General features: G+C 35.5%; 1 protein-coding gene across 1 annotated transcript; it reads left to right on the forward strand.

Annotated features, from left to right (window-relative positions):
• The first annotated feature begins 1,847 nt into the window (after window positions 1-1,847).
• Window positions 1,848-18,399, forward strand: LOC104086629 (uncharacterized). The gene is made up of 14 exons (XM_070192629.1): window positions 1,848-2,240; window positions 8,891-9,054; window positions 10,249-10,352; window positions 10,730-10,796; window positions 11,903-11,995; window positions 12,078-12,242; window positions 12,330-12,470; window positions 12,567-12,644; window positions 15,031-15,143; window positions 15,230-15,290; window positions 16,472-16,639; window positions 16,748-16,849; window positions 17,656-17,745; window positions 17,937-18,399. Exons 1-14 carry the CDS (start codon window positions 1,952-1,954, stop codon window positions 17,997-17,999), a joined length of 1,698 nt encoding a protein of 565 aa, XP_070048730.1. The 5' UTR covers window positions 1,848-1,951; the 3' UTR covers window positions 18,000-18,399.
• The last annotated feature ends 446 nt before the right edge of the window (window positions 18,400-18,845 follow it).

Genomic DNA, 18,845 nt, shown 5'->3' on the forward strand with positions numbered 1-18,845 from the left:
TTCTACGAGACCGTTAGAAACATGCCCGATTGTGCCTTCGATAAACGCGAGGGCTAGTGTGATGGTTTCGATGTCTAGTTTTGACAAATGCTTTGGGTCCGATCTTAAATATCATATTCTGATCTTGGCTGAACGCGTGGAACGTCAAATCGAGCTTCAAACAATGACTTTTACCCAATTACAGATTTATCAACCTTGGCCTACCGTTTCGGCAGCTTGATCGAACATCGAGCTTAGTTTTACCCATATACATAACTCAAATGGTAGAGTAAATCACACTGTTTGTTTTTTAAAAAACCATGCAACAATGAGAGAAAGGTGGAGAAGTTTTTATATTCTTCAGTGCGTAAAATGAGACAAGGCTCTTAATTTATAGACCATGAAAGACTTAGATGGAAATGTGCAACCTAAAAGGTGTCTTTTCCCATTCACACCTTAAAATAACCTAACACTAATACTTGTCTCCAATAAGTTGTATTAATGTATTCCTCTTCAAATTTTTTTGAACGTAAAGATGATAATGTTTTTGATTTCTATATAAATTTCTCAATTGTTACATCACATTTTATCCCCTTCTGAGATTAAATTAGAAAAACCCAATTAATTAAATTTACCATTAGTTTTATATATAGTTAAGTCTCTGTATAACATACTCATTTTATAGTGAAGTGTTATTATAAAAAAAATATTATAACATAATATAAAAATCAGTTTCGAAAAAACTTTGATTTTTTTATATTGATAACTTATAGCCTATTTGGCCAAGCTTCTCAAAAGGCCAATTTTTTTTTTTTCAAAAATACTTTTTTCCTAACTTGAGTTTTTTGGCCAAGTTTTTTTGGGGGGAAAAAGTGCTTTTGGGAAGAAGGAGAAGCAGTTTCTGAAAAGCAAAAAAAAGTAGCTTCTTCCCATTAGCAAAGTAGAAGCAATTTAGACTTTTCTTCTTACCAAAAATACCCTTAACAAAATATAGTATATACTAAAATAACCGTTAAACCTAATACTTAGGATATTAATGTATACGTATTTTTTCTTATTTTTAGGATAACTTTCTAATACATAGTGACTTTAGGGGTGAATACTTTTATATTTGTTGAATAATTTTTAATATATTTAACTTATATTAAAAGAATTAAGTACTTTTTAATTTTATTTTCATATTTTATTTAAATAAAATGAAAAGATTTAATTATTGCATGTAATAATAATTTTTTGAGATTATTTATTTACTTATAATATTAACTATTAAATAAATTTATTCATGTCGTTATTCGTAATTTGATACTTAAAAGCACATTCTGAGGCAAAACACAAATTATTGCTCAAAAGTGATTAGCCAAATCAAAACTAGTATTTTTTCAAAAGCACTTTTGAAAAAAATACTTTTCAAAATAAACTGATTTCTCCGGCTTGGCCAAACATGCTATTATAGAGGATGCTGGACATAAGAATTGTAAAATTCGAAAAAATGGTGAAAATTTTTTCAAGTGAAAATGATATTTCAAATTTAGAGTTGTGTTTGGACATAAATTTCAGTTTGAGTTATTTTTGAAGTTTTGTAAGTGATTTGAGTGAAAATTTTGAAAAATAACTTTTTGGAGTTTTTTAAATTTTCGAAAATTTTTAAAATGAATCTTCAAGTGAAAATTAGAAATTTTATAAACAAACGCTAATTAAAAAAAAGTAATTTTTTTTTAAAACAAATCTTACATCAAATTTTAGGTCCAAGCGGGTCCTTAGTGTAATTATAATATAATCCCTATAAAAACATATTTTATCATTCACCTTCGTCACTGCAAACCAGGCAAGACACTTATACAAACTGTCAAATATTATTTTAACATTATTTTACTGATCAATCAGATTCAAAACCAGAAAAAATAAAAAAAATTAGATTCAAAACCAACATTTATGTTTTGCAAAACCCTAACACAACACACACACACTTCCAATGACGAATTCTCATAGAAAACCAGCAGTAATAGACCCGATGTACTACCCAGTGATCGTATTAATCATCGCCGTTATCGCCTTCGTTGAGCTCTCCGACGCCGTCACCGTCGTCGACGTCTACCGGCTTGTTCAGTACGATATTTCCGGCGTCCCCTTCGGTTCTCGGCTCGCTGTTCTTAATCACCACGCTGGCTCGTCCTTATTTGCTTCTGGTGGCTCCGGTTCCGATCTCTCTCGTACGGTTCTCATTCTTCCGGTTAGGGAATTGGATCCCACTCTCATTAAAGGTACTGCCACGACCGTGGTTTCGAAATATCATTCATTTTTGGGTGGAATTTAGCTTTTAGGAAATATCTATTTGTTAGGATTAACTTTTGAGTTTATTAGCTTGTTTGGCCGAGCTTCTGGGAGGCTAAAAGTGTTTTATTTTTTTTAAATTTTTTTAAGTGTTTAATTTAGAGGGTTGAGGTAACTGGCTAAGTTTTTAGGAAAAAACTTAAGTAGTGTTTAGTAGTAGAAGCTGTTTTAAGAAGCTGAAAAAAGTAGCTCTATCCGAGAAGTACTTTTAGAACCTTGGCCTAGCACAAATTGTTCCTCGAATATTGACAAAAGTGTTTTTCAAATTGATTAGCCAAACACAAACTAATAGTCTCTAAAAGAACCTTGTCAAAAAACACTTATAAAGAAAAGTACTTTTCAAAATAAGCAGATTTTGGAAGTTTGGCCAAATAGACTATTTGTTCTATGCACTGACGTGATACAGTCAGGTCATTTAAAAGGTAATTACAAATAACTCTATTTAATATTATTGATTGATAGCCTAAAAGAAATGGTAAGTAGCATCTTATAACATGTTAAAGTACACTGATATTGTAAAAAGATCATTACACAATCAATGTATATAACTTAAATCCTTTAGTTTTAGCTGTTGTTACTGAAGAAGGGATAAGCGTGAGATTTAGTGAACCTGATTCTCATTAAAGATGCAGCTCCATATATTGATTCTGAACTTAAATATATGTTATTTGGACCAAGCCATATTAATTAGTTGGATTATAGTTTAGTAATTGTGATTATGCTAGTTTGGTAGGAGTGAGTGTGAGATTCCGAAGAATCTCACTCTCATTAAAGGTGCAACTCCATCTATTGCTTCAATATGTTATTTTCTTTCTAAATGTGTTATCAACTAGGAGATACCAAGCTTAGTTCGTTACTTACATTATGTGTGTGGTAGGGATAAGCATGAGAAGGAAACCTATAACTTTAGGGAGTCTCCGATTTGCCTTAAATGACACGTTACTCATGTATTGTTATTAAAAGTCATTGCTCTGTCACTTAAAAGCGATGCTCGCAAGAGGTTATCACTTTATGGGCGAAGCCATGCACTTCAAACAATGACGTGGAAAGTTATATAAAAGAAAAGGAGTGGTTCTTTGAATCTCAACATTGACGAGTTGGATTAATATTAACATTTTTGTATATAGAATGCTGAATTAGTTATTTGAATTACCTTTGATCATTATTTCACTAAATTCATATATGTCTGGCATTCTTTAATTTTCCATGAATATAGCATGCTTGACTTCTCACTTTTTCTTTAAATATTATGGACCTTGTCGCTATTGTTTTCGCTTTTAAAACACAGTACTTACGAGTATTAGAATGATAGAATGTTTTAGAATTTCATTGTTGTCTGGAATATTTGCTTTTTCAACAAGGTGAAACTAAATAGTTGGGATTAAAGTTGGATTTGTTGTTCTACTTACATTAGGTTCAGGCAGGGGCAACTATGAATTTTCGGAAGCCTCACTCTCAATAGAGATGCAGTTTAATTTACTGCATTCAAATTTCATTTTTATCTTGATTTTTTGCTTCTTTCTTAACTTTTTTGTTGTTACACTTACATTAGGTCTTTGTAGAGATAAGTATGAGATTTGAAAACTTTAGAGAGTTTCTAGTTTACCTTAAGAGACATTTTTGGAATGGCTTACTGTATTGAAATTTCAATATTGCCGTTACCTATTAGTTCGGACTAAAGATTAGCTTGTTGTAATTCTTATATTAGGTCGAAATAGGAATAAGTGTGCGATTTAGAGAACTTATAGTCTTAATGAAGTATCTATTTGCCTTAAAAGACAAGTTATTTAGCAGTATTAGAATGAGATACTTCAAAATTTCATTGTTGTTTAGGATACTGTTCGTTCAACTAGGTGACACCAAACAGTTGGGGTTAAAGCTTAGTTTGTTCTTATACTACGCTAAGGCCTCATTTGTTTGCAGTTAATGGGGGTCTGAATCTTAATTATTTAGATCTCAGCTATTAAGTGCGTTTGTTTTTAAAGTCTGAATCTTAATTATTCAGATCTTAATCATTAAGTGTGTTTGTTTTTTTTACTTCACAACCACTTAACGGGTCTTAATAGGTATGTATGATTAAGATCTATAACAGAGATTTAATTTCATTAAGATGCTATCATCCATATTTATTATTAACTGTCGCCACCGCCTACCATTATCAACTATCACCATGCCACCACCACCACCATACTCAACCACCACCATCATCCTCAATCATAGCCGCCACCATTATTGACTATCACAAGCCACCATCCCCACCATTCCCACCACCATCATTTTTAACCACAATCAATCCTCATTCACCTCAACTACTACAACTAACCACCCCATCACCATCAACAACTACAGCCGGCACTGACCATCATTATAAGCTACCACCACCCACCACCACCTTCCTCAATCACAACTACCACCACCACTTGTCATTATTAACTATCACCACCTTCCACCACCATCCTCAATCATAATCTTCACCTTTACCAATCACTATTAGCTACTACCCTGAACCACCACCATCAACCAAAACTACCACTAACCACCGCCTCTAGTCGGTATTCACAAGCACTACCGTTAGCCATCACCACCAGCAACTATCATATTTTAAAAAATTATATATTTTATTGATAGAATATTAGATTAATTAGTATTTCATTTAAATTTTATGTTTATTAATTTTCAAATAAAGATAAATTTTATACATTTAGATGTTAAAAATCAAACAATTTGAATCATTTAGTATTTAGATCTTAATACACATCTTAACATTCAGATGTGTATTCAAATTCAGATGTCTTAATCTTAATACACATCTTGATATTCAGATGTGTAATCAGATTCAGACGTCTTAATCTTAAATAAAAAATGAGGCCTAAATCTAGTAGGGATGGAAAAAAAGTCTATTAGGTACAAATGTGAGATTTAGAGAATATCTAGGGTTAGAAGTTTCTACATTGAACTGGAATGAAATGGACTCGAATAGAGTGGAATACATAAAGAGCTCATATGGCTGATCCCCACTTGGCTGGAATTTCCCGGTGTATACCCATTTACATTTGGATCCCACAGTCTTACTACAAGCCATAAAAGAAAGGGAAAAAATTTGTACATGTGCCTTGCACGAAATTAACTCTTCTAAAACCTGAAATGGGGAAGGAGAAAGAAAGGAAAGACTAGCTATTTGATTGATTTACTTTTTATTACCCGACTGCTCTCTTGTTCATATATTGGCTTTTAGATTTGACTCCCCGCAGTGTTTTTGAGAGCGAGAAGCGCAAAAAAGCGACAAGGGCTCGCCTCGCTTCGTTAAAAAACGAAGCGCAAAGCGAAGCGCACGCTTCATTGAAGTGAAGCGCAATTCTTAAAAAACATAATGTAAACCTTGCAAAGGCACAATATAAATAATCAAAGAGTTCAATTTATATATAAGAAAAAAACATAATCAAATAAACTGAAAATAATATATATATATATATATATATATATATATATATATTATATTTTCAGTTTATTTGATTAGTATTTTAGCCTTTATTTATTAATTTTTATGTGTATTTCAGTTTATAAAGTTAATTTTTTATATATAATTAATTTATATATATATATATATATATTATATTTTCAGTTTATTTGATTAGTATTTTAGCCTTTATTTATTAATTTTTATGTGTATTTCAGTTTATAAAGTTAATTTTTTATATATATATATATATAAATACTAAATAAAAAGAATAAAAGGAAAAATAAATCGTGCTTGCCCTAGCTGTGAGCAGACGCCTGGACGAGAACAAGAAGAAGAAAGAAGAAAGAAAAAAAGGAGAAGGAGAAGGAGAAGAAGAAGAAGAAAGAAGAAAAAAAGAAGAAAAATTACCTGGAGGATTGGAGGAGGTCTCTGGCGACTTGAACCCTAGCAGTACTCAACAACAATTGATTTTGGGAAGAAGAGAGAAATGGTTTTCACTTTGGTCTTAGGGATCTGTTTTGTATAATAAAAAAACAGACCCAAACTTTTTCTTTTAAAAAAATTGACCTCTCTGAACAGAAGCGAGCGATTCAGCGCTTCTCGCTTCAAGGTCGCTTCGCGCTTTTTCGACTGAAGCGAGCGCTTCGTGTGGTCGAGTCGCCTCAGACATGGAAAAGCGAGCAGCCATCGCTTTGCGTCGCTTCTCGCTTAAAGCGATCGCTTCATCGCTTTTTAAAACACTGACTCCCCGTGTGTTCCTCCGGGGTAAAGGTAAGGTCTGCGTACAATCTACCCTCCCCAAACGCCACTTGTGAGATTTTACTGGGTTGTTGTTCCCGTGTGCTCTAATATAGAGAAAGGTAGACTTTTCTTCTCTATACTAGTAAGAGAGATTGAACCTGCAAACAATAACCTAACAAAAAAAAACAACCTCTAGAGAAATGGCCTCGATGCCGGACTCCTTTGTGAATCAGTGCTTCCCTTGTCTTCAAGAGTTAGATTAATTGATCTCTACTGTTGTGTTGACCCAACGAAGTTGTCTGACCCACAGAAAGAGTTGGAGGCGGCTGAGCACATCCCACAAGAGTCAAGCCCATAAAGCATGACAAGTTATTCGCCAATCTCAACTAGTCAAAGGTTAAAGCTCCGTTGTTGCGACACTTTAGATCTGGTAGAGATAAGAGAGAAATAAACTCTTTGCCTTAAGTGACGAGTTACTTGCAAGTGTTGGGATAAAATGGACCAAAATAGAGGCCTCGATGATTTCTCATAAAAGAAAACCAACTAGAATAGAGCAAAATATATAGAGAATTCCTATTATTGACCAACTCGTCTGAGATTGAGATGTAGTAGATTGATATATTTTTTTTTTCAAGTTCTAAAACTAAACAGGATTGGTTGAAAGATTAGACATTGGATCACTAAAATGATTGAGACACTTGCTGACCATGGTTGAGCTAAGAAGCTCATCATTGTTTATTTGGGGGTAATTAAACTATTTTATTTATCACCAAAGTAGCAATTATAAAACCAGAGCTTTAGCTACCTCAGCTAGCTGTCCCAAAAAAACCAACCAACAAATTAAGAACTCTATATACTTGCTACGGGAACCGGAAGCTATTAGAGAGTGTTTCTTCTATCCCTTCAGTAATTACAGATAGAACACCAAGACAAGGAACGCAACATCTCATAAACTAACCAACTCAAAGAAGAAAGACTGTAACAAACTTCTAACTCCAGCAGATGCCCTGGAATTGCACACGTAGGCACCACTTCTAGCAGTGCTTTCCCAATCTCTTACCCTCTTCTCAAAGATTCTCTGATTTCTCTGTAACCAAATAGCATGGATAGTTTCAGCATACACCCTTTTGAAGACCTGAGCTGTTTGTGATTTCTCTTCTGTCTTCTCAAAGATTCTCTAATAATTTGCAATGCATAAACCTGATAAAATGTGACGCAGGGTGATGATTAGATAGCAAAGCTAGTTTTAGTTTTGTTAACTTATAGTGAAAGTGCAACATCAGCATAACAAAGAGATATGTCCCCAACAAATGCTGATCTATCCTTTTCAGTATGTTCTCGCGGCAATGCTTATGAGTAAGCTGTTTTGAAGATAGAGTAAGGCCATGTGAATGAGAGGAGAAAAGAGAAGCCAGTAATTTGGGTGGGGGCGGGGGTGGGGGCGGGGAGGCTGGATATAGAAGAAGGTATAAACATAGTGGATAAGTTTTTTTTAGGCCTCACAAACTGACCGAGAAGATTATTGTTCTTTTCTTCACCAAAGTAACCATGTTAGAATGAATTCAACACATTTGTTAACGATTCACTCATTGAAGCTTGGTCATGGTGAAAAGGGCAGCCCGGTGCACAAGGCATCCCGTATTCACACTGGGTCCGGGGAAGCGCCACAGCCCAAGGAGTATGATGTAGACACCTTACCCTAACATAGACATTAGTGGTTGCTTCCACGGCTCGAACCCGTGACCTACAAGTTTGGTCGTGATTCAATTCCCAAAAATATACAAAAGAGTGACTTACTACAACAACAACACTGCAATTCCAGACAAGTTTGGGTCAGCTATATGAATTCTTACTATCCATGTTGCTCTATTTAATCTCGTCTCAGTCCAACATTATTAGAAATTAGTTTTTTTAGTACAATAACAACAACCCAGTATAATCCCACTAGTGGGGTCTGAGAAGAGTAGTGTGTACGCAGACCTTGCCCCTACCCTGGGATAGAGAGGCTGTTTCCGATAGACCCTCGGCTCCCTCCCTCCAAGAACTTCCCACCTTGCTCTTAGGGTGACTCGAACTCACAACCTATTGGTTGGAAGTGGAGTGTGCTCACCACTAGAGCAACCCACTTTTGTCGAAATTAGTTTTTCTAGTAATAGAAGATTAAGATACTTTAATCTGACCATATTTCTTATGGTGGTATTTTCTTATAACAAATAAAAAGATTTACACATTTTATTACTTTCTAGCGCGTTCCTTGCTTGAAACATCACTAACCTTGATTGTGCTGATCATGTTATAGTACAACTCTCTGTTCCTCATGCAATACGTATTTAGATTGTCTCTTCTGATGGGCTTGCCCTTCCATATCTCTTATTGCAGAATATATTGAACAGAAAAAGCTATTAGGGGGTTTACTGCTTTTACTCCCCCCCAAACTTAGTCCAGAAAACCTAGACAACGCATTTGGTGCTGATGAGGGTATTAACAGCCTGATGAGCAAATTGGCTGAGTTGGAACGGTTGCTTACGCATTCTAATATCCCTGTGAGTGCAATGAATCATCCATGCTTTTTTGTCCTTTTGGCATATCTATGTGGCACAATGCATGTTATGCATAGTACATCCTTCATCATGTACCATGAGTTATATTTGTCTAGGGCTACTTGGGCGTGCTTATTTTACCTTAATTAGTTTGAACTTTTTATTAGATCTTTTTTTATAGTCATACTTGACGTTTGGTTACTCCTTATCAAAAGCTTGATGTTTGGTTACAACAACAACAACAACAACCCAGTATAATCCCACTAGTGGAGTCTGGGGAGGGTAGTGTGTACGCAGACCTTACCCCTACCATGGGTAGAGGCTGTTTCAGATAGACCCTCGGTTCCCTTCCTCTAAGAACTCCCCACCTTGCTCTTGGGGTGACTCGAACTCACAACCTCCTAGTTGGAAGTGGAGGGTGCTCACAACCTCCTGTTTGGTTACTGAACGGATAACTCAATCGCATGAACTAGTAACCAGCTATTAGTGTAACAAAGCAAATAATTCTTAAATGACAATTTGTTTCCTGCAATCACTTTTTTCGAATAATCAGTGGCAATCTATATAATCTAGACCAGACAAGTCATGACTGCTCCTTAGTTGGTAGAAGAAAATGCTGGAACATTGATTCTGTTAGTTTCTATGAAAGAGAAGAGTTCAATCAAGGAGGGGTGGAGATGTCTGTAGACTGTGTTTCAGAGGGGAATAGAGGGAAATGTCTTTTTGTTTCTTTTAAAAATTGCGCTTGAAGCTTCTGTTTCTGGCTAGAGATGAGAATAAACAAGGAATATTATGTAATGTGGCAGCCCTTAAGTCCAACCTTTCTGTTGTTGGCATACTGATTCATCCTTCCTCAGAGTGATGAAGAGCAACTTGAACTATTTTACTTACTATTTGGCATGTGATCTATGAGTGTGTCTAGTTCACATTAAATTTGGTAATAAGTCCTCTCCCAACAACAACAACAACATACCCAGTAATAAGTCCTCTCCCAAAGATAAAGAAATTAGTACTAGTCTCTTTTGCCCTGAAATAGTTTTTACCACCTATCTTTTGTTCAAGGAGGCTACTCCCATTGCCTTACTTCTGTTGTTTGAATAGTTCTAATTTATGTGGATATCCTTCATCTTGAATTTATTTCATTTTTTATCGTCTAACAAAATAGTGAATTTTCAACCTTTTGAAATTCTGGTGCAGTATCCTGTATATTTTGCTTTCGAGGATGACAATATCAATGCTGTACTAGCTGAAGTTAAGAGAAATGATGCTAGTGGTCAACCTGCAACAGCTACCACAGGCGGGTAAGTTGGAATCTCATTTTTTGTTTTCGAGAGAAGAATTGCCTCTTTTGTTTGATGTATGTATGCTAAAACATTAAAAAGATTAGAATGTATCGTAGAGATATTTTACGTAGTCTGGACTGTCTACTGTAAAAGTGCTTGTGAATTGGGCACATTCACTTTTGTTCTTACTATCTTTTGTACTATTTGCATCTACTTGATGCCATTAAGGAAACCACTTACTTCATCTGAAAAACAGTGCTTGTGAATTTTTAAGCCATCTTTAATCATTATCATATAGTTAAATGATTCCATTCAATTTTATTCTTTATCTAATCCCATTTGGTATTTTCTTGGTCAATATCTTGTTAATGATTCAGTTAATCACATGTCTACAGCTACAAGCTTGTTGTTGCTGCCTCAGATCCTAAGAGAATTGCGTCCCCCAACATTGCAAATATTCAGGTTCTAGTTCGCAGCTGTTCACCTCCTGGTTTTTTAAGTAGGAGCAGTTGGATTTACTACGACTCTTAAATTGATGTTTGTTTAGGAATATTTACTTGACTTAATTGCCTACGGTGTTAGTTCTAAAATGCTTGACATACAACCTTTCTCATCCGTCTTAAAAAAATCGACCTGTTTTGTTAAATAACATGTTTATATTGCTCAAATCAATGCATATTAATATAAGCTAATACCGCATCAGGTCATTTCAAATTTGATTTGACACCTCTCAGCTAACTACTGCTTAAATTGAGCGACATTGTCAGTAAAGATTCGTATAGCCGAACCCAATTGCTTGAGATCGAGGCGTAGCTGCTGTGAGCTTTCGTGGGGGGCTACATATGGTCTTAGCTTTAATTTCTTTTTCATAATTGTTATGGTTCTTTATTTTGTACACTCAGTTTTTTTTTTTTTTCCAATTTTTATGAATCTCTATGTACTTAGGATTCTGTTTTCTGTACTTTGATTTCCTTATAATGGTCGAGCAAATCAATTGAGTGCATGCAACTCTTTTTGCTTCCTTATAGTAGTCAATCATATCAGCTTTGTACATTCAATTATTTGGCCTTTCTTATTTTAGTAGTTCAATCATTTTAAGCATAGATGAATGCATTCATACCAACCCAACTTGTTTGGGACTAAGGCGTGGTTGTTGTTGGATTCATTTTCTATGAATCTCTATGTACTCAAATCTATTTGTTTCTATGCATTGCTTTCCTCATAATATAGTCAAGCAAGTCAATTCAGTACATTGAACTCTTTTGTTTACTTATAATAGTCACTCAAATCAAGCTTAATACATTGAATTACTTTTTTCTTATTTTGGTAATGAAATCATTTTCAGTCTCTATGGATGCATTTCCTTATTGTACTAACCCAAAAGGTTTTCTGTTTTATATTACCATAATCCTATTATATCTCCTCCTTCTTGAATTATATTAGACTAAGAATTATACAGACTAATTTCTAAAAATAATGGGCAGGGCATGGGTTAACAGCTACTTTAATTAATCAATGAAGTAGAATGTTGTTTGAAAGTTCATTTATCAGTACTTGTTAAATGTCAGGGATGGTTACCTGGACTTAAAGTTGATGCAGACTCAAATCAACTCCCAACTATTGCCATAGTGGCTTCATATGACACATTTGGGGCTGTGCCAGTAAGTTATGACTTACTCTATTAAGTTTTGAGCTGTTACAATAAATGACCTTAATCACTTCTTTTTATCATTGAATTTACAGACATTGTCAGTGGGAAGTGATAGCAATGGAAGTGGTGTAGTGGCACTTCTTGAAATTGCTAGGTTGTTTTCTGCTCTATATTCAAATCCTAAAACTAGAGGTAGATATAATTTACTCTTTGGATTGACATCTGGTGGACCGTATAACTACAATGGAACTCAGAAGGTGCACCACTCCTTCCCAAAATTTTTGTCCTGTCCTTTTAAGTTGCAGCTGTCTCGTTCTGTCTTTGAATGTGTAAGCTTTCTTCAGTGGCTTTGGAGTTTTGACCAGCGTCTACGTGAGAGTATAGACTATGCTATCTGCTTGAATAGTGTTGGGTCCCTTGGCAATGAGTTACATCTTCATGTGTCCAAACCTCCAGAAAATGCTTACATACAGCAGATATTCCGGGTATGCAAATGGCGTCTAAGGGAGAAATCTAGGAGAATTTTAGATTTTATCACTTCTACTGCTGCCCTTTCTTGTCTGAAGAACTGATATTTGCAGGGTTTCTCTACCGTAGCAGAAGAACTGGGCCTTCAAGTTGGTATTAAGCACAAGAAAATAAACATCTCGAATCCTCGAGTAAGTACATATACCGCTTAAAGAAAAATTCATATCCCTGCTTAGAGGGTCAGACATAATGCATTGTTTTCTTGCCCTGTTCTCGCACTCTTGGAACTCCACCTATCTGAGATTCTCATCCCGTTCTAAGTCTGGATAAAAGGGGAGAATTGTGGTAGGCTGATGGTCAGCGGAAAATTGTCTAACAATGATAAATCCTTCGAATATGGTCTGAGAGTGGAATGTACTGTATGGAGTGGAATTAATACAAAGATTCATTTCACCAACTAGTTTGTGGTTGATGGATTGTTGATTGGTTATTCTCAAACCTTTGGACCAATGTTAGAGCTTCAGAATCTTACATTAGAAATGATGTTTAAATTAATTTTTTCGGCTATGTCTGCAGTTCAAGCTTTGTAGGCTACTTTCTGTTGTGGTGATACAGCTTTCGTTTACTTTTGTGAAGCGAGGTTTTGCAACTCTCTTTCCAGCCCTAAACATTTGTACAAACATGTACAAGGGGACTGCTTATTTCACCCAGAGCTAGAAAGCATACCCATTTATTTTGGACCATACTTGTTCTTACTGCTTTTCTCTCTAATGGCATCAACAATTTTTTCACTTGAAATGAAACCCTTGTCACTGTTTATGGTAATGTAAAAGCTGGTATTGAAAAAAGAAAATAAAACTGGTTATTGTGGCTCAAGGCCTGCCCTTAGGTGTGATTGAAGTAGTTATTATTGTTGCAAACATGAGAATACCAGAATGAGATTTGTGTTCAATCTGCAGTTTGGTCACAAGTACAGATCTCACACTTCATGGATTTGTGCATATGTGATGGTCTAAGTTGCTCCGACACGACAGTGCCGCACCCGTGTTGACACGACACTAGTATGGGTGTGGGTATGGGATCCGTACCGGATCTGGTCAAACAATTTTGAGTACTTTGACCGCGATGAACGAAAAAATTCGAGACGAGATACAATTTGATTCCCGAAATCAGAACCAAAACTAGGGTAAATTTGAAGAAAATAGCATGCCTTATCTAGGAAATCAATCCTTTACTTATCTACAACTTGAGAATAAAAAAGAAATCCACACTTTACAAGCTATACGTAAGTATTCCACAAATTTCTCGTAATTTAGAGTTTTTATATTTTTGTATTATTTTTAACCGGATCTCCGCACCTGTATCCGTACTAGGATCCGTATCCCCGAGTCTTAGAATTTACATCTCGAAGGATCCGACCTCTAGATCCGTTCCCGTGTCGGACACCCGCACCCGTGGCTGAGCAACTTAGGTGATGGTTGCCTGATGCTATTTGTGCGACTGTAGTAACTTGGTGGTCATCACCCCACCCCTCTGGCTTTGTGCAGATTCGGTGATTGGCTGGTGCGATTTTAGTAACTTAGTGGTCATTACCCCCCTTCCTTTTTGCCCTAAAGCATATTTGTCTTTAAGACTAATAATTTGTTTGAGCTATGTGAAATGCTCGATTTACCATGTTGAAATCGAACTTCTAGGCAAAAGTAAAAGAACCATAGAAAAAGGCTTCTTATGCAGCATCTTTTCCCGAGAGTGGAGATAACCTTCACATCTGATCTTATGCAAAGAGCGACATCTCCATACTCCTTTTTAACCACCCTCCAATCTCCATGTATTATCATTTACATGAATAATTAACCTTGATGGAAGAATCTGGAAAGAAAATATTTAATCGCGTTTCATTGCTCCAAAATGATCACCCCTAGACTCAACCTGCTTATCCCTGTCATGCTCAAATAACACTCTCCTTTACCTACTTCCCCCCACCTTATCTTATAATTCCAAACAGTTTTCTGCGGAAACTCATTGCTCTTTTTCCCCTTCAGTAAACTTGGAAAAGATTTGATATAAATTTAATAGAATGAATTTGCAGCCGTCCTTTCCTTATCTATTCTGCAAAGTAGCTTTAGGAAATCTTTGGAGTTGGATGAAGAATGTAGCATGAAGTTGAGGAAACGGAAGATTATTTTCCTGTTTCCATATTGCCTAGTAACTACAAATGCATTTATGATTTTGTATGCATCATTAATCTGTAATTTTGTCATGGATAAAAGTTAAGCCCTTTACTGATGTAATTTGTGTATAAGTTTTTGACAATCGCAGTTATTTTGTGTAACATAAGCCAGCTAGAGAGCTAGTCCTAAGCTATTTTATTGACTATTACTTGACAGTCACTTTCTTTAGACTAGACACTACATATCCCACTTAAATCTGAATAGTCTCTAGAGTTTCCCTGTTTAAGCTACTAAGCTTGTTTTTACTGGTTAATAAAGCAGTCAGATATACCCTCTTTACTTGTTTAATTGTCTTTATATGCGATGTATAGTCTTTTTACTGTGCTAAAGCTGCTAAATGGTGTAGGTAGCCTGGGAGCATGAACAGTTTTCAAGGTTGAGAGTCACTGCAGCAACACTGTCTGAACTTTCTGCTGCACCTGAATTACTGGAAAGCACAGGACATCTGGCTGATAACAGGTTGTGGCTTAGCTTCTAATACCTCTTTGTTCTATTTTTGTAACTTCTCTGATTGCCATTTGCTGAACTCCTGGTTTCCTGTGTAGACATTTTGTCAGTGAAGCCTCAATCATTCGAAGTGTCAAGCTTGTTGCTGAAAGTTTAGCGGTAAGGACTTTAGCCTACCTCTTTTCCCCTGTAGTACGAAATTTTTGTCTCAGTTGCAACTGCTAGTTTCTTATACTGATAAACCTTTAACTTCCAATAATGAAGTTCTCTTCTATATGAGAAATAAACAGTGGCAGTCTAACAGTAAACTTGAAAAAGAAAGACAGGAACGTTTTGGCCTCTTATAGGTCTGGTCTTGTCATGCATGCTCCCTTTGAGACAGTCGATTCTCATCTACATATTCTGTTCAACATCAAAAAGCATAACTTTTTAATTTGAAGTATGATCATACTTCTGAGACTATTGGGCAGATAGTGGTTGCAGTCTTGGTTTTTCTTGTGGTTTTGGGATCTCTTGATGTTATGCTAGTGGAACTAGTCTATAGCTAACAAAATCAGTTTAAATCATAATTCAACAGCTACCCTTAATCTAGAATAACTCCAGAGTTTCTCCTCTTTGAAGTTCTCTTCAGGTTTCCTAAGTTTACAATTGAGCTCAGGCCTAATAGTCTGGAAATTCTCTGCTGGTTCACGAGTATTATTGCATCTTTTCCTTTAATTAATTAAATGAGCAACATGATTGAATTTTGAGTAGTGGCTTGTATATGGGGGTTCCCCCATCATTAATTAAACTATTTATCTTGTCAAAAAGAGAGAGATTGAATTTTGAGTAGTTCTGTCAGTATATATATTTGAGATTTGTATTTATTGTCTTCATTACATTGCTTGTTCCTTAGTGTCAAGGAAAATTCCTGATTGTGATATGCATCTTCTGCATCATTTTTTTCTTTGGGGTGGGGAGACTGTATTTCAGAGGATGATCATTTTGCATTAATATATGTAGGATGTTGTTTTGCATGTCTTCTATTATAGAGAACAGATGATTTTGATATCCTGAATTACTTCTGAAGAGAAGAGTGGGGTGATTGATCAGCTGGTTCAGAACTTTAGATTACCAAAAACCATTTTTCATATATGTTTCTTTCTCCTTTATTCTGCAGCTTCATGTGACTCAGTTTTTCGTAAACCTTCTTTTAGGTAATCAGAAATGTGTTCTGGTATTTTGCTTATTTCAAACATTTGTCTTAACATGAAGTGAGCTATTTCATGTATTAGGAATGCCGCATTTTTGCAGACAACAGTAGTTTCACAAGTTTGTTTAACAAAATTCTTTATATGCAGAAACACATTTATAACCAGGAGCAGAAAAGCATAAGCATATTTGCAGACGATAGTAGTTTAGCCGTCAATCCTTCCTACATAAGGTCTTGGCTAGATCTTTTATCTACAACACCTCGAGTGGCACCTTTTCTTTCAAAAAATGACCCGCTTATTAAGGCACTGGAAAAGGTATTTTAGAGGCATGTTATGCTTAAATTTTGTGTTTAGTTAATTGTTTCTTTTTTCCCTTCCAAATAGTCTCATAATTTCTTGGTTGTATATTTTCAATGTCTGCAGGAATTAGCTGATCATACTGCAGAGGTGAATATACAGCATGAGACTCTAGATGGAATGTTCACTTTTTACGATTCAACTAGTGGCAAGTTGCATATATATCAGGTGCGTAAATATCTCCACATTATCTGTTGGCTTTGCCCATGGCATCCTAACATTATGGAAATAATTGTACAGTCTGTAACAATTCGAAATGCAAGTTGCATATATATATATATATATATATATATATATATATATATATATATATCCACCCTTTCTTTTAGCCTTGCCCCTGGCTAATACTTGTATAATTCTGTAAAACTTCAAAATGCAAATATGTAATTAAGTAAAATGAACAAAAATATTTTTGTTTAATTTTCTCGGAGTGCCCCCACTGTTACCAACAAGTTACTAATTCTGACCTACCATTAGAAGCAAATGAGTACTCTTCAGCTTGTGGGATGCAGAAAGATAAGGGAGACTCAGGAATAATTGTGAGGTTTGCTTTTCGAGGGACCAGTTTTTACAGTAGTATACATGTTTGCATATAGTTCACTCTATTTTTTTCACACTCCAAAGAGTTATTATATGGGCATAGAGTGTCATAGTTGCACAGCCCTCTTCTTGCACCAGTATTCCATGTCTCATGTTGTGATGAATATGAGCATCTCCAACCACTTATTTTCATCAAGGGAAAAAAAGGAATTATCTCTGACCACTGTGGTTTCAACATTTAGGACCTATTGTTTTAACTCAAAGTTTTCCTATTTCACTGATTGCTTATTTTATGCCTTACTGGTCCATACTTTTTGTTTAACACCCATATCTATATAGTCAATTGTGTCTGCTTGTTAATCGTCTGCAGTTAAATCTACATTTCTTCAGTTATTTACCTGGACAAATAACTGATTAAATTGTTCTCATTGCAGGTTGCCAGCGTGACATTTGACTTGCTTTTGCTGTTGGTACTAGGATCATACTTGATTACACTTTTCAGTTTTCTTTTTATCACCACCAGGGTACGTCTTCTGGTTTTACTTGATCCTGATTCCCTTATCTTGGTTACAAATTTTTTGCTGTTCCGAACACAACCAGTTTATAACAGAGACGAAAACTTCCTTGATTATTGTACCACCTAAAATTTGTAAATATAAAGAAAAGAAAACTGAATATAAACTCATCTAACCAATATGATGTTATTGCTAAACAGGGTCTTGACGATCTTATTAGTCTATTCCGTCGTCCCCCATCACGGAAAGTAAAAGCTGCTTAATTCCTAAAGCAGGACTTCTCTGCATCAGGTGCTTGCAAATCAAGAAGCAGGTGTTCTTTTTTGTATCCTTGAGGAAGATTGTCTTGACCTAGTTGCTTCCTATTGATTGGTGGTCCAACGATCATATTATAAACTTTTAGAATTCGATGGAAAAGTTCCACTTTTGCTTTGACAAATCAATAGGGTAACGCAGTCATTTTTTTTCGGCTGAGATGAGGATGTAATTCTCACAGGCGGCTTTTCTCATAGAATTAGCAGTTCTAAAATTTAATCTTTCTGATGTATCAATTTTGACAAGAATGCATTTATGTTCTGAAAAGGTTCAGGAGAATTTGCTCTGTTAGAGGATCATTTGTTCGCTGACAAACTAGATTTTTGTATTAATTGTCTTTCTTTGAAATAGCTCCTTCCATGCTGAAAGTATGCATATTGTATTGAAAGGCCACATCTCGAATTCAAACTGCAAAACGAGGATATTGGTGAACTAGTTTGTCTTTGATATTTGCTCCTACCTTCTTTATCAACCATTTTCCATCCCATGTTACTCGGTTTGAGATTTACCTTCACAAGATCTGGGTACACACTGCTGTGCAGACCCCACGTGTGGGATTACATTCGTTATTTTTATTATTGTTAATTTGAGATTTACTTGTAATTGATTCAGTCAAACTCTCCACTTATGCCCTTTTACTAATAGACGCCCCCACGTTGATAGAAATCGGCAAAAGATTTTGGGGATTGTGCGCTCTACCTTACGACAAGGCGTACCCATGTTTGCACCAGCTCAATGAATACATGAGACATATATTTACATACACAATTATTGTCAAATTATACTCGATTGAG

Source organism: Nicotiana tomentosiformis, chromosome 1 (genome assembly GCF_000390325.3).
Source record: "Nicotiana tomentosiformis chromosome 1, ASM39032v3, whole genome shotgun sequence".
Taxonomy (NCBI): Eukaryota; Viridiplantae; Streptophyta; class Magnoliopsida; order Solanales; family Solanaceae; genus Nicotiana; species Nicotiana tomentosiformis.

What these genes read in the sequence shown, in the direction of transcription:
- LOC104086629 (XM_070192629.1), top strand. Translation starts at nt 1,952, where the DNA reads ATGACGAATTCTCATAGAAAACCAGCAGTAATAGACCCGATGTACTAC. An exon ending in GGATCCCACTCTCATTAAAG is followed by an intron (nt 2,241 to 8,890) that starts GTACTGCCACGA and finishes CTCTTATTGCAG; the next exon opens with AATATATTGAACAGAAAAAG. An exon ending in TTACGCATTCTAATATCCCT is followed by an intron (nt 9,055 to 10,248) that starts GTGAGTGCAATG and finishes ATTCTGGTGCAG; the next exon opens with TATCCTGTATATTTTGCTTT.